The sequence below is a fragment of the Podarcis melisellensis genome (genome assembly GCF_964234715.1).
Source record: "Podarcis melisellensis genome assembly, chromosome: 2".
Taxonomy (NCBI): Eukaryota; Metazoa; Chordata; class Lepidosauria; order Squamata; family Lacertidae; genus Podarcis; species Podarcis melisellensis.
The window spans coordinates 30960595-30974650 of NC_138529.1; the positions used below are offsets into that span (position 1 = coordinate 30960595).

Sequence of the window (14056 nt, forward strand, 5' to 3'; positions counted from 1 at the left end):
AAGGCATTAAACAAGGGAGGTACCCAGCCCTCAATTTTAATAACCTATACAACACCCTCCTTCACACTTAAACTTCAAGGTCAGAAAGCTAAGCACTTCACAAGTAGTGGTTCTTCAGCTAATTCAGATCAACTAAGAGAATGGCATGTCTAAACATAATTGTGAGATGATCTATCCTACTCAAAGAGTATTTTTACTCTGATCTTGTCAAAGGACATTACTGAGCTCCTAGTCTTTTCCCCATAAAAAAAATCAGAACTGTTTTGTACCTGTGAGGTTGACATGCGTGAGGTATCTTGTCGGCCTGTTAAATCAGACGAGGAGATATTGACAGGGGCCCCACGATGCAATCGCATACTCACTTTCCGTTCTCTCTCCATTCCAGACACTGGCCGAGGAGATGTGTTTGCTGACCAAAATAAAAAGTAAAACTTAATTTTGAGCCTGTATTTACTAGACAAAATAAACTATTGCAATAAAGGGAAGCCGACAGAGGCATCACTTTATAAGTACCTTCATAATGCCAGAACTATTAAACCCACAAGGCACTGTGTCCCCTTTGAAGCCTAACTAGGGAGAGGCTTGTAAGTCAAGAAATTAACGTTATAAAATACTGTTCTTAAATGTTGAGGGCAGGATTCAAAGATAAGCATGCCAAAACGGGCTAGAATAAGAAGAATTTCTACCCCCCGGCCCCCTAAAAGCCTTGAGGTGTTGAATGGAGTAAGCTGTGGCGCAAGAGGAAGTGATTAACTAGAAGGCAGCCCACCTCAAGGCATTCTTTGGCTTACCTGTATGTGAAGTTGGGGTAAGAGGGGTTGGTGGAGCTACATCTTGTGTCCCCCTCAGCCTGCCAGAGGCAGTGGAAGGTAAGCCACGGACTGCAGGATTTCGTGTGTGTCTCAGTCTTTCTTCTCTCTCTCTTCGTTCACGCTCAGCATCTTCGACTGCACGGCTTGCACCCTGCAAGAACATGTAATTTGGCATTATACCAACATTTGGAATCAATTAGTTAAAAACCTGTATTCAGTGTTGAGAGTAGTTGCAGTGTCAATGCTACACTGCTGAGCTTTTCTGGACCACCAAAAAACAGTCAGAAGGAAAAGCAGACCCTGGGTCCAAATCAGATACAGACTCAGAAGGTAGCAGGTTATTCTCTCAGCCCCGTACCTATTTTTAAAAAGGGAAATGAATGGTGATCACAATATTTTTTAAATTTTTAACAGGATTTAGTTTTTTTATATATAAAAAATACTTATTTGCCACAATTTCATAAAATATTACCTACTAAGAGCAGACATGGAACAAATCCATGATGCCAGAGGATGTGGAACTTGCAACTGCAAACAAGATACAAAGAAAACACCCGGGTACCTATAGTATTTGGCCAAAATAGCTCAAAGTTGGAAAATACATTTGTTCAAAGCTGCTGCACAACACTTTTATGACTACACTAAAAACAAAAGAACAGTGGTAGCATCGGACAATATTTTTAAAGAAAGGCAGTCCTGATGTCTTTCTTCTTCTACAGCAGCAAAGAATAAGGGGATTTATGTTGATGATTCTTGGAAATCAGTCACAAATATTCAGCCTGGTAGCTATCCAAAGAAGAGAGGAGAAATATCAGATGCTGGTTTACTTGGCAGATACCTCCAGTATTTGAAGTGAATGCATCTGAATATCAGGTGCTGGGGAGAGTGCTGTTGTGCTTAAAGTTGGTTACTGTGAGAAAATTACACTTCTTATATTCTTGGCTTTGTCAGCTGGAAGAAAGTATTTTAGCTCCACTGAATCCAATGCTATCCTCGATGTACTGCACAATCTCCATATATACAAAATGCTTAACAATTTGCTTGATCAAACAAACAAACAAACAAACAAACAAACAAACAAACACTTTACTACAGAGATCACTATCCATGTTGCATTCTTATTCGCAAAAGGTGTGAAGCAAAGCAACAATTTCCCTGAAACCCATGTGTTGTAGTTCTGAAGTCACTGTTAAATAAAACAACAAAACCAAGTGTGGAATGAACACCAGCAAGTTATCACCTAACATGTTTTGCCTTTTCCTGATGTCTGCATAATATTTACTAATGTTACAATAGAATTAGAGAGGGAAATGCAACAGCTGAAACAGAAAGTATGAAACTGGACTGGAAATCAATGGTTCAGAAACAAAATGGATTATGGGAGACTTCATAACACTGGTCCTAAGCGGCTAACAAATTATTCTGAAGGCCAGTTTAGGGTGCTTTGCTGCCACATCTAAAGCCCCAAGGGACCTGGAGGCCAAATACCTGAAGGAACACTTCCTTCTCTATCAGCCTACCAGGTCATTAACATCTGTAGCGGAGGTCGCATTTGTGCTTCCATCACCAAGTGAAGGTTAGGTGGTTGTGGTGCATAAGACCTTCTTGGTGGTGGGCTCCTCACCTATGGGATGACTTCCTCCCTGCTGACACACATATTGCACCAATATTATCTGCTGGGTCTACAAGTGAAGACACAGCTCTTTGCCCAGGCTTTTGAGAGGGGGTTAGGCACACTTTTGGAAACTGCAAAAAGGCAGGCAAAATAGGGAATTCTTAACAGAATAAAGTAATTACCTGATGATGAACTATCTCACTGAAAAGATACCCCTATGATCTATGGTGTGAATGATGTACAAAATATTTCTTCATTAGCATGAAGAAATGTGACTGCACATGAGTATAACAGATCGATATAGACCAGCTTTGGTTCTAAGAACTGGTGTACAAGTCACACCACATGGCCTTCTAGCAAGGCTTCTGCCTCAGAGTGGATTTTCAGGGATCAAAATCCCTTGGCAAACCTAAAATGTACTGAACTGATCCAAAGGCAGTTTTTTTTTTTCATTTGGTCTGTAATGTAACCATGCTCCAGACGGAACAGAACGGTGTGACATCAACTTGTATCACATTTGCAGAAGAAAGAATGACTAACACTGAGATACAGATATTCAATAGACAGAGTCTATTAGGGAAGGACGAAAGATGGATGCAAGTCACAAAGAATGGTATATTGAAATGCATATGCCAATTATTGTGCAACATCTCATACACACTGAGTTCTTTATATTTAAAAAACATAGTTAATTTTATTTTAATCATATATGTGTGTGTAAATCAGAAACCATGGAGAGATTCACCTTAGCTCTTTATTCAAGCACCTGAGAGAGTGGTCTCTGACCCCATGAGAGTCAGAGAGTCCTCTGCCGATACGTAGACTTCAAAAGATTTTTATGCATAGTCACGTGAAGTACAGGGTTCACTTCCTTAAAATTAAATGGAAGGTACAAGCAAAAGTTTCAACATGTTTCAAATTTTTCTAAAAGAAACTGTTTACCCTGCGTAGCAATACTTCCCTGTTCTAGGCAGCTTGTGGTTACATGTGAAAGCAAAACATTGCAAATGCTTGTTCTAGTAGCTAAGTGGTGAGCTTTACCATTTTTTCTGTATGCTGCTTCTCAACCAGGTCAGAGTCCATCCTGTTTTAATCCTAAATCCCCAACCAAACTTATTGATTTCTCTAACAATGAATGCACCTACACACAGATATACAGACCCAACATCCAAATAGTGTTTTGTTAATAAAAACTAGAAAAGGTAGCAAGGTTTTTGCTTTTGGAAGAAACAAGAAACACATTGGAAATCCAACTAGAGCCACTGTCACAAGCATACAATATTTATTCTTTCTCGTCTGTCTTGCTGTAAATACAGAATGTCAGGCCTTTTTTCTGTTTTAAAATAGGATCTCTCGCTAATCAAAAAATCTAAACAAAATGTGAGTACTGAAAGCCTGCAAATGCAGTACAAATTTATGTCTTCTCTTTGGGTATGTGACTTCTATCTTTGGAAGTACGGTTGCTAATTACAAAGCCTTCCAAAGCTTCCAAGTTTTTGCTACAAGGTAAGTGACCGCAAGCTGACCACCAAAGAAATGCAGTTATATCATAAATTTTAATGTCATTCTACAGTCATCTTACAGCTTCCATACCTTCTGGTCATTACAAATTATAAAATAGCTGAAGACAACACCCAGAGAACCCATTTGGTCCCCCAGAGTGATTATGGTAAGTGTGCACAACCTCTTACAGCTAGGCAAGGAATGAGACAACATCAGATCATCAGCTTTGATTATTTACAATGGGATACATTGCTAGCTGCCACTCATATATATAGATCCCCAGTCTTCAAGGATTTACAGAGGCATCCCAAGCCTGTTTACTACAAAGCAAATCACCCTGTTTCAATGTAGCTTACTCCCAGGTGAGTGCTCACAGATTTGCAGTTTGATACTTAAACCACTAGTCCTGTTAGAAAGCTAAAATTGGTTTCAGTTTCATTGCTTGTAACAGTTCACACCAAACTGCCATTTGCTACAAACATGAACAAGCACTGTGAAATATATTATTTCACCTCCAGCACTTAATGTCAGATATCAAGCTCTCACTCTGTTTTCCACAATTAAAAAAAAATTAAGTTAGCAAGTACTGACTACTTACAAATTTCAGCATGTTCCAGTCAAATACATAGTCATAGGAGAAGCCTTGTCTGTGGAAGAGGTTTCTGAATAATTGCCTTAGATATGAATAATCCGGTTTGTCATCAAAACGCAACGAGCGGCAAAAATTCAGGTATGTAGCAAATTCAGCTAAAAAGAAATGAGAAATCCTGATGATGTTATCGTAAAGTCAGTGCAAACAACAATATCCGGCACAGATTCATCAGCTCATCTGCTTTCCAAAGTATTGGCTCAATGCTTCTCATAGTAACCAAGGTGACAGAACCGTGAACTGCTTTTCCCATATGTAATCAGGAAGTGATATGCTTTTTTTCACATGCAGCACAATCCTTCATGACTGTCAGGGAAATTACTAGGCTACAACGGCAGAGGCAACCTGCAGAGGAGTGTAGAGAGCCCTATTCTAGTCCACAGTGGTATAAACAATAGAAAGATTAAGTATGGTACAAAAGTTAGCAGGTTGCTGAACTAGGATCTGGCAGATCAGGGTTAAAATCCCCACTCAAGCTATGAAGCTGTGTGACTTTGGGCCAGTCACTGTCTCTCAGTCAAAGATGTCTCACAAGGTTGCTGTGAGGATAAAAAGGACACAATCATGTATGCCACCGAGTTCCTTGGAGGAAAAGTACAATATAACTGTAATTCATAAATGCAATAAAACAAACAAAACACAGAGAGAGATATTTCTTTTTAAAGCAACGACTGGTAACTTATGCACTGTGACTGAACATGTGCTGACTGAACATGTAACTCATTTGTTCATCATGGTAAGCTGCTCATTGAATACCAAACAGTGTAGACAGAGAAAAATCCATACATATGCAGCACCTTAGAAAAAGGGGAGCACAAAAAGGGGGGGTGTTGAAGTTGTTTACAAAGCAGCCAAGCAACATACCTTCATTTAACCATTAAATGAATTTTTAACCAAATAACAAGAAAGCGTTAGTACATACAAATAAGAGCTAGAATAATTTCTAAGATAGAGAGGTAACAGAAAATGTAACATCAAGTTAATGTAAGTTTCACTGAACAGTTAGCTTTGAAATCAATACTGAAGACATCTATTTCAGAGAATAAACTTACAAGGGTATCCTTTACACAAAACCTCAATGGGTGTGGACATTTTCTTTTCACTGATGCGTTCATATTTCTGTCTTTTTGTAGCTGCCTTCAATCCCTGCCAGGGGAGGGAGCCCAGGTTAAAATACATGAGTACATAGCCCAAGGACTCCAAGTCATCTCTGCGAGATTGTTCTACAAGGAGTAGAAGAGTGGAGCCATTAGGTTCTATCATCTGGTGAAATGGTTCAAATATGCTTAAAGCAAAAATTACACAAAAAGGTCTTACCTGCAAGAAAAACATTGTTAAATAGTTAATTTCAACCTTGCCAATAAAATCAGTATGAAAAATGGTTTACTCTTGAAATTATGCAACAATTATTCCTAAAGAATCCCATACTGGAAACTGTTCAAATGGCCATATAGGTCCATACCACAATAGAAATACAGAATCATTCACCCACAACACTTGCCGATCAACCAGGGTTTTACAGCTTTGAGCGTAAAGGCAACCATGATTTAGTTGCTTCTGGCTTCTTCCTGCCCCAAATCCTCTGAACTGAGGAGAGAAGGTGGATCTTATTTCATTTTGCTTGAACCTTTTACAGTCTCTGAATGCTGCTCCTACCATGCTAGTGTGAGGAGACCTCTCCCCAAGCATCCCCTGAAATTCATGGAGAACTCTGGGGAGGGGTACAAAGACATCTGTGGAGCCCTGCAATCAACCAAGGAAATTGAAGCCACAGTGCCAAGAAGAGACATACTGCAGAAAGCTGCTAACGATGATTCACACCACTGAGCCAAGTTGCAAGCTTAGCCACAATTTCTTGACACAGGCTGCAGTGAAAGACACAGTGTTCTCCAACCCATATCTCTCAGGACTATAATCTTCTTTATGGTAAAGTTCTTTGTTGTTGTGCCATTGGAAACAGCTTCTAGCAAGGCAAGTTTTATGTCTGCATGCAAGTGGAGGCAAACAGAAACAAAACAAATCCTGAGATAACTTTTACAAGCTTGACCTGAAGGGAAATTTCTTCTCGATCCCATATATGGTAGTCTGACCCCAAGAAAAAATCTACCAAGCTATCCCAATGGAAGTTTATTGGATGAAACACTCCCAACATCTTGTTTGAGGCTGTCACATGCATTAGAGAGCATGGCCATTTGATTTGCTTCACTGATGCACATACAGCGCAATCCTAACAACATCTATTCAGAAATAAGTCCTACTGGATTCAACAGGGCTCACTCCCAGATCAAAGCCCCCTTTTTTCAATGGTAGCCAGAACAATTTATTTTATCCAGATGTCTTATTGCATGAACATTCCTACAACAATAACCAAAATAATCTGCTACCAGCTCACCGATTCCAAGATGAGTGTTGATAGAGGCATAGCGGGCGGTTCCTGTTAAATTTTTATTTTCACGATATGGAATGTGCTGGTGCGTTCGAGCATCCCGATATTTCTTGGCCAGCCCAAAATCTATGATGTAGACAAGATTGCCCTTCTTGCCTAATCCCATCAGGAAGTTGTCAGGCTTTACATCTCGGTGGATGAAGTTCTTCGAATGAATGTATTCTATTCGGCTAATCTAATTGCAGAAAGACATAATTTCAGAATTACAGCATATAAAACCTTTCAAAAACAACCAGCTGCTCCTATATATTGGGCTTTAATACTAAAATCCTACTTTGATAACATTTAAGCTTAAAAGCTATTTGCTTGCTTTATTATGCCTGCATTATTTATTCTACTTAACCCCCTTTTTAAAATACCACAAGCCAGTTTAACTTGTTTCTAACTGTGCAACTGTACACATGACAACTAGGAAGTAAGTCTAATTAAGATCAATAGGATTTACTGCCAGGTACGTGTGTATAAGATTGCAGTCTAAGTGGCTTTCCTCCTGGGTCTTTTGATGAAGCAAGAATTAATGTCTTAACTGGATCTCACTTTGGGCACTGATAGGGTGACATCCCCCCCCCAAAAAAGGGCTGTGTAGGGATCCTGAGGGACATCTAGTCCAACACCCTGCAATGCAGAAATCTCAACTAGAGCTTACATGACAGATGGCCATCCAATATCTGCTTAAAAACCTCCAAGGATCTTCAACAAGGTAAGATTGAGTTTTGGCTCTAAAGATTTTGCTGTAACAGCAGTACAGTGGTGCCCCGCAAGACGAACGCCTCGCAAGACGAAAAACCCGCTAGACGAAAGGGTTTTCCGTTTTGGAGGCGCTTCGCAAAACGAATTTCCCTATGGGCTTCCTTCGCAAGACGAAAGCCCATAGGGAAATCTCCAGGGACAGCGGGGAAGTGCAGCGCGTCTTCCCCACTGTCCTCGGACCTCCTCCGAAGCCTGGCGATGGGGCGGAGAGCTCTCCGCCCCATCGCCAGCCTCCTCCGAAGGCTTGCGGTGGGAGGAGGGCTTTCCTCCCTACCGCCAACATTCAGAATGCTGTTCTGAATGTTGGCGGTGGGGAGGAAAAACCCTCCTCCCACCGCAAGTCCCGGGAACAGAGGAGAAGCGCTGCGCGCCTTCCCCTCTGTTCCCGGACCTGTCCTGAAGGCTTGCGGTGGGAGGAGGGCTTTCCTCCCCACCGCCAACATTCAGAATGCTGTTCTGAATGTTGGCGGTGGGGAGGAAAAACCCTCCTCCCACCGCAAGTCCCGGGAACAGAGGAGAAGCGCTGCGCGCCTTCCCCTCTGTTCCCGGACCTGTCCTGAAGGCTTGCGGTGGGAGGAGGGCTTTCCTCCCCACCGCCAACATTCAGAATGCTGTTCTGAATGTTGGCGGTGGGGAGGAAAAACCCTCCTCCCACCGCAAGTCCCGGGAACAGAGGAGAAGCGCTGCGCGCCTTCCCCTCTGTTCTCGGACCTGTCCTGAAGGCTTGCGGTGGGAGGAGGGCTTTCCTCCCCACCGCCAACATTCAGAATGCTGTTCTGAATGTTGGCGGTGGGGAGGAAAAACCCTCCTCCCACCGCAAGTCCCGGGAACAGAGGAGAAGCGCTGCGCGCCTTCCCCTCTGTTCTCGGACCTGTCCTGAAGGCTTGCGGTGGGAGGAGGGCTTTCCTCCCCACCGCCAACATTCAGAATGCTGTTCTGAATGTTGGCGGTGGGGAGGAAAAACCCTCCTCCCACCGCAAGTCCCGGGAACAGAGGAGAAGCGCTGCGTGCCTTCCCCTCTGTTCTCGGACCTGTGCTGAAGGCTTGCGGTGGGGAGAAAAGCCCTTCTCCGCACCGCCAGCCTGGCAAGCGGTCTCCATAGGAACGCATTAATTGATTTTTAATGCATTCCTATGGGAAACCGTGCTTCGCAAGACGAAAAACTCGCAAGACGAAAAAACTTGCGGAACGAATTAATTTCGTCTTGCGAGGCACCACTGTACTACTACATTAGACCAATAGTTGCCTCCAGGGCTGAAGCCAGAGAGCCCTTGGCATTGTGCCAACAATGAGCCCTCACTATATCTACTTCAAATCAGGTCATGGCCCAATCCTACCTATAGACCTACAAAATCAGTAAGGCAAGACAATATACTCTGAGTAACTTCAAAATAGCAGGTGACCACTGAGGGTGAAAGGTAAGCTTGGCTCCTATTTAAAAGCAGAAACACTGTGTACTGCTGAAAAATATTGGTGGGTCCAGCAGGGAAGATGGTGAATGGTGCTGCGGCTGGTCCAGTGAGGGGCTCTCTTCCAAGCCCTTGGGAGCCTCAGCCAGTGCCCAAATTGTCTGACTACTGACCCTGGCGTCATCTAGCACCATTGCTATATCATTTCAGTGCCACTTGCTTGCATAAAGCATGGTTTCCAGATGCTTCAAATGGTAGCAGTACACATAACTGGAATATTTACGGTCCTGCTGTTTTACTTCAACCTTTCTGAACCTAAGGGTTTAAAAATGGACACACATACAGACATCCTAATAGCCATTAGAGAAGATATTATTCACGGACATATTTAGTTCTTATTGTCTTCTATGTCTGTGCAGAAGTACAAACCAAGAATGTCTTCACACTTATTTTGGAAGAACAATTCACAAGTTGATTTATATAACATTTTCAGGAAGTTATTTATTATGCATAAACTGGCCAATTTTTTGTGGCAGCAAAGTTTTAAATACATATAGGCTCAGATTCTGCAACTTGATCCTAACATAAAGTTGAAGAATCTGTAAAACTTGATGTGTTGACTGTTGTTACCCCTTGAGGGAAAGATCAGCTTTTAAAATAATTGCAAACCCTCATGTCAAGAGATAGATAAGGAATGTAGCCTAACACACTAGAAACGGGTGAATGCTTTAGAATCCAGCCCAACAGCCACTAACTACACAGCTTCTCTTTGCAACCCTGAGAACAATCCATTTTGGAAAAAGTATGTATTTTAAAGAAGCACAAGCATGTTTCCCACTGCAGCTAAATTGGTCTGATTCACACTGGCAAAAATAACTTTAAAAGCATTTTCTGGTATATGAAGAGAATAGCTTAAGTGGTAGGCTTTCTACTTGCCCTCTGAAAGAAAGGAGTCCCAAATTTTGTTCTATATAAGACAATTATTTATAGAATGCAGAGAGGATTTAAGGAAGCCCTCCTACCCAATAATCAAGACATGCAAAGATTTTAATACCATTTGGTCAGCAAGTAAAAGGACGGTCTTGAGGCTGAATTTTCTTGAACAGAAGTTAAAGAGATCTTCAAGGCTTGGTCCCAACAACTCCATCACCATGACATTGTAGTCACCTTCAGCACCGCACCATTTGATGGTGGGAATGCCCACTAGAAAAAAAGGGGGGAAATTACTATAGTATTTTGTGAAAACAGAAGGTATCTGCACAAAATATGTATGACACACCCACAGATTATTATCTAAATTACAGCACATTTTTCTTCCTGAAAAATGTATGCATTGGGGGGGGGGAGGAGATGGGGGGAAGAGACTGGAACTGGAGGAAGGTCCTGGGACACCTTGTATAGATGTGCTTCCAATGGGATGTGATCTTCTCCTTCTATCTAAGTACAAGTACTCCCTATTAAGAAGCCAAAAGGGAGGCAAAGACCATTGTTGTGCTATGAAGCCTAACTATCAGGCATCAAATTAGTCTACAGTAGCTATGAATACTCAGAATTCAACAAATATTTTATAGCATATTTGTATATGACATTTTAAATCTGTGCTGTTTAACCTGGGCTCAGAAATTATGAGGTTCCCTTGGTTACAGCTTCAGAAGATTCCCCCCAAATAAGTTCTGAGAGTTGCTCAATTCTTTCACCACTACCTGCATTCCCCACTCTGACTGATATTACTGTGTCATAATTCTAGGTAATTAAAGCTAGAAGATCAGAATAAAGAACACTTTAAACAAGAGATGGGTAACCTCTGACCCTCCAGGTGTTGTTGGACTCCAAGTTGCATCAGCTCTGGCTAGCTAGGTGATTGGCAGGGGATAATGAGAGATGTAGTCCAGAAACATTGATTTCCCACCCCTACTTTAAAATAATCTGAATCATGCAAGCAGCTGGCTCAGTGGTTACCAGCACAGAGCGGAACTGTGCCAGGTCTGCATTTGGCTTCTCTCTCCAGTATTGCAAGATTGTATGAGTAAGAGCACATTTATTTATGCATCATCTAGAGTAACACAATGCAGAACTGTAATAATATCTGCTGAACCCCATCTCCAGAGTATATTTGCCTAACTTGGGGAAGGCACATTCAGGTACTCTGCAATGGACAATGCTACTCATCCGAAATGAGTAGCAAATTACAAGACTTGCAAGAACTATGCCCATGTAGCTAACTGTTGTCAGTTAACAGATCCACACTCAAGGTTATAGCAAAACAAATGTAATAATTTTTGTGCCTCTGAAACTATAAAAAGCAGTTTGCAATTACTGAGAAAAAGTATAGGTCCAAACAAGAAAGCTTCTCACGAAATTCAAGAGTGAAATGGTATCTTGCCTATATGGTATCACATGCAAAGACCATGCCTTTAAGTAAAAGGATCTGCCCAGTTTTAAGATTGTCAAACCAGGATTGACACTACTGTCAGAACATAATTTCAATAATATATATATATCTCATTTGTGTGATTGAAAACATCTCATGTTCATGATCTACAGTTCAAGAGTTCCTTTCTTTTAACATTACAACTCCGAAATATGTCACAGATAAACAACAACTTGATTTGCATTTAAGTAATGAGCAGACAGGTTGAGGTAGTGTTGGTAATCCACAGGCTCAGAGGGTAACTCTTAGTGAAGCAATTGTTTGTCAGCCTCACAACCCCCTGTGTAAACAAGAGCTTACCTTATTAGAACATTGAGAATGAAGACTAAAACTGAAGTCCCACCCATACTTACTTAGGATTAAAGACTCAATGAACTCAGTGCTACTCTTATTTCTAAGAAAGCACATTTAGGATTCTACTGCTGTAGCTCCCTAATGCATGGCTGGAAGGTAACCATGAAATCACTTGTGCACATATGCAGTGCTACTTGCCTTCTTCAGTTTATAGCTAGAACATTAGTACCCATATGACTTATAAGCAGATAATTTTTACCTCCACCCTGCATCATTTTGTAAATTTTGCTTTCTATATGGAGTTGAGGATGTTTGGTTTTCACACATTCCAATTTGATGGCAACCTCTTCTCCAGCAGCAATGTCAGTCCCTAAAGGAGAGAAGAAAACACAACTTCAAAATCCAAGACTATCAAACATGAACTAACCAAAGAAATTGCTTATACACCCTGGCAATGTGTGTAACGGTTGCTGGCATCACAAGGTAGTTGTACGGAATAACCAAGAAGGGGGGTGAACCATGCAAGCCTTGGGAGAAAAAGGTGGAGATGTCAGTCGCCAACCTGGCATCTAGAGATCTCCACGTGGTTGCAATTGTACCCACATCAGGAGCAAAATGCGCCTGGTGCCTAGCTAATTTCTAACACTGCATGTGCATTCCCCTCATGCTTTTGAACTGATATAACTTGCATTGGTAGTGTCACCTACAGGCAGCCCTGTTTACACATGTTCAATATGTGTATGACCCAGAAATGTCATAAAGACATCAGTGAAATATCTCTAAAAGGGTGGAACACGGGCAGGGCAGAGGTGGAATGGTGTGTTTGCAGGCTTTTTCAATGGGTTTTAATTATACACAATTTCACTGATGCATGCGGTGCCCGGGAACATAACCCACGCGTAAACAGGATACAATCTAGGCAAACTGAAGCCCATTTAAGTCTTAGTGATTTCACAGTGGGTTGTATCCAAGGGTGTCTGCAAGTGAGCAGAACAGATTTCCTCTTGTGCAACTGGACTTTTCTTTTCTCCCTCCTGCAGTTCCCATGCCATATACCCTCAAAAACTGCTTTGGAGGTTTGGGGGAGTCTCCAGAGAAACCTAGGGTGTGCGCAGCTGGCTGCAGGGGTGAAAGATAAGAAGATGAAGTCCTGTCCACAAGCCCATTCACACATTAGCTCTTCATTAAAATCAGTGGGACATAAGGGCTCTAAAATGATGGTTAAGATTCTACATTCATCTGTTGTGTGCAAAAGCAATTCCTTAATTTGTAAACAATGATTTCAATCGGTTTCTTATTACTCAATTTCTAGGTATCCACTAAGTTGTGTTTTGTAATGCAGCATGTACTGTACTACAGTATCACGAGCACCTGCAGATTATGTCCTATTTAATATACACAAGTCAAAGGGAATTTATTTATTTCATAAAATTTATACACCATTTGATTGTAAAAAACCTCAAAGCAGTTTACAAAAGATAAAATAGTAAAATCAAGGAAATTTCACAACCATACTTAAAAACATATAAAAGTTAAAATGCTAAAGCAGACTGAAATTACCTCAACTTTCTAAGCATCAGGGTAGGCTTGTTTAAACAAAAACATTTTTAGCAGGTACCAAAAAGAGTACAGTGAAGGCACCTGCTTGATCTCAATAGGCAGGGAATTCCAAAGTGTAGGCACTTCCACACTAAACAATCACATTCTTACATGAAAAATGTTGATGTATGTTTTTAGCTTATAGTTGATTTTATCTTTCAAATGTTTTATAGAGCTGTTTTTACTAATAATGTTATTGTTTTATTCCCTTTGTAAACCACTTTGGTTTTTTGTTAACAATTAAGTGGTACACATAAATTTTATGAAATAAATAGACAAGCATGCAAGGGCTGTAATTAACAAAGAAAAAATAGTCTACGTTCAGTCTCATCTAAGTCTGGAAGCAGACGAAATGCAAGAGGAGAGAGAACATAGAGTATGGCATGCCTTTAAGCTGATAAGGACATTCCACGCTCGTGAATAGGCAGGCCCACTTGCATACAAGACACAGGAAATGTCAATGACAAGCGACGGATTGCACACAGCACAATGACTTCTCCAGGTTCACATCTTGATTTAGCTGAGCCTTCTGGTTTAAAACACTGTCT

The 14056-nt window shown here is 41.2% G+C and overlaps 2 protein-coding genes across 7 annotated transcripts in view; one reads left to right on the top strand and one right to left on the bottom strand.

Moving 5' to 3' along the window:
- Positions 1-14056, top strand: part of MBTD1 (mbt domain containing 1) — a 126809-nt gene that overhangs the window by 39315 nt on the left and 73438 nt on the right. The window lies entirely within an intron of this gene.
- The window catches only part of CSNK1D (casein kinase 1 delta), a 32306-nt gene that overhangs the window by 13622 nt on the left and 4628 nt on the right, over positions 1-14056 (bottom strand). For all 6 annotated transcript variants that reach the window (XM_081899801.1, XM_081899802.1, XM_081899799.1 and 3 more), the window contains exons 2-8: positions 12169-12279; positions 10239-10387; positions 6972-7200; positions 5632-5802; positions 4529-4677; positions 792-963; positions 270-409 (exon numbers count right to left, since the gene is read on the bottom strand). In XM_081899801.1, coding sequence (XP_081755927.1) covers positions 270-409; positions 792-963; positions 4529-4677; positions 5632-5802; positions 6972-7200; positions 10239-10387; positions 12169-12279 — 1121 coding nt within the window. The remainder of the gene's footprint in view (positions 1-269; positions 410-791; positions 964-4528; positions 4678-5631; positions 5803-6971; positions 7201-10238; positions 10388-12168; positions 12280-14056) is intronic.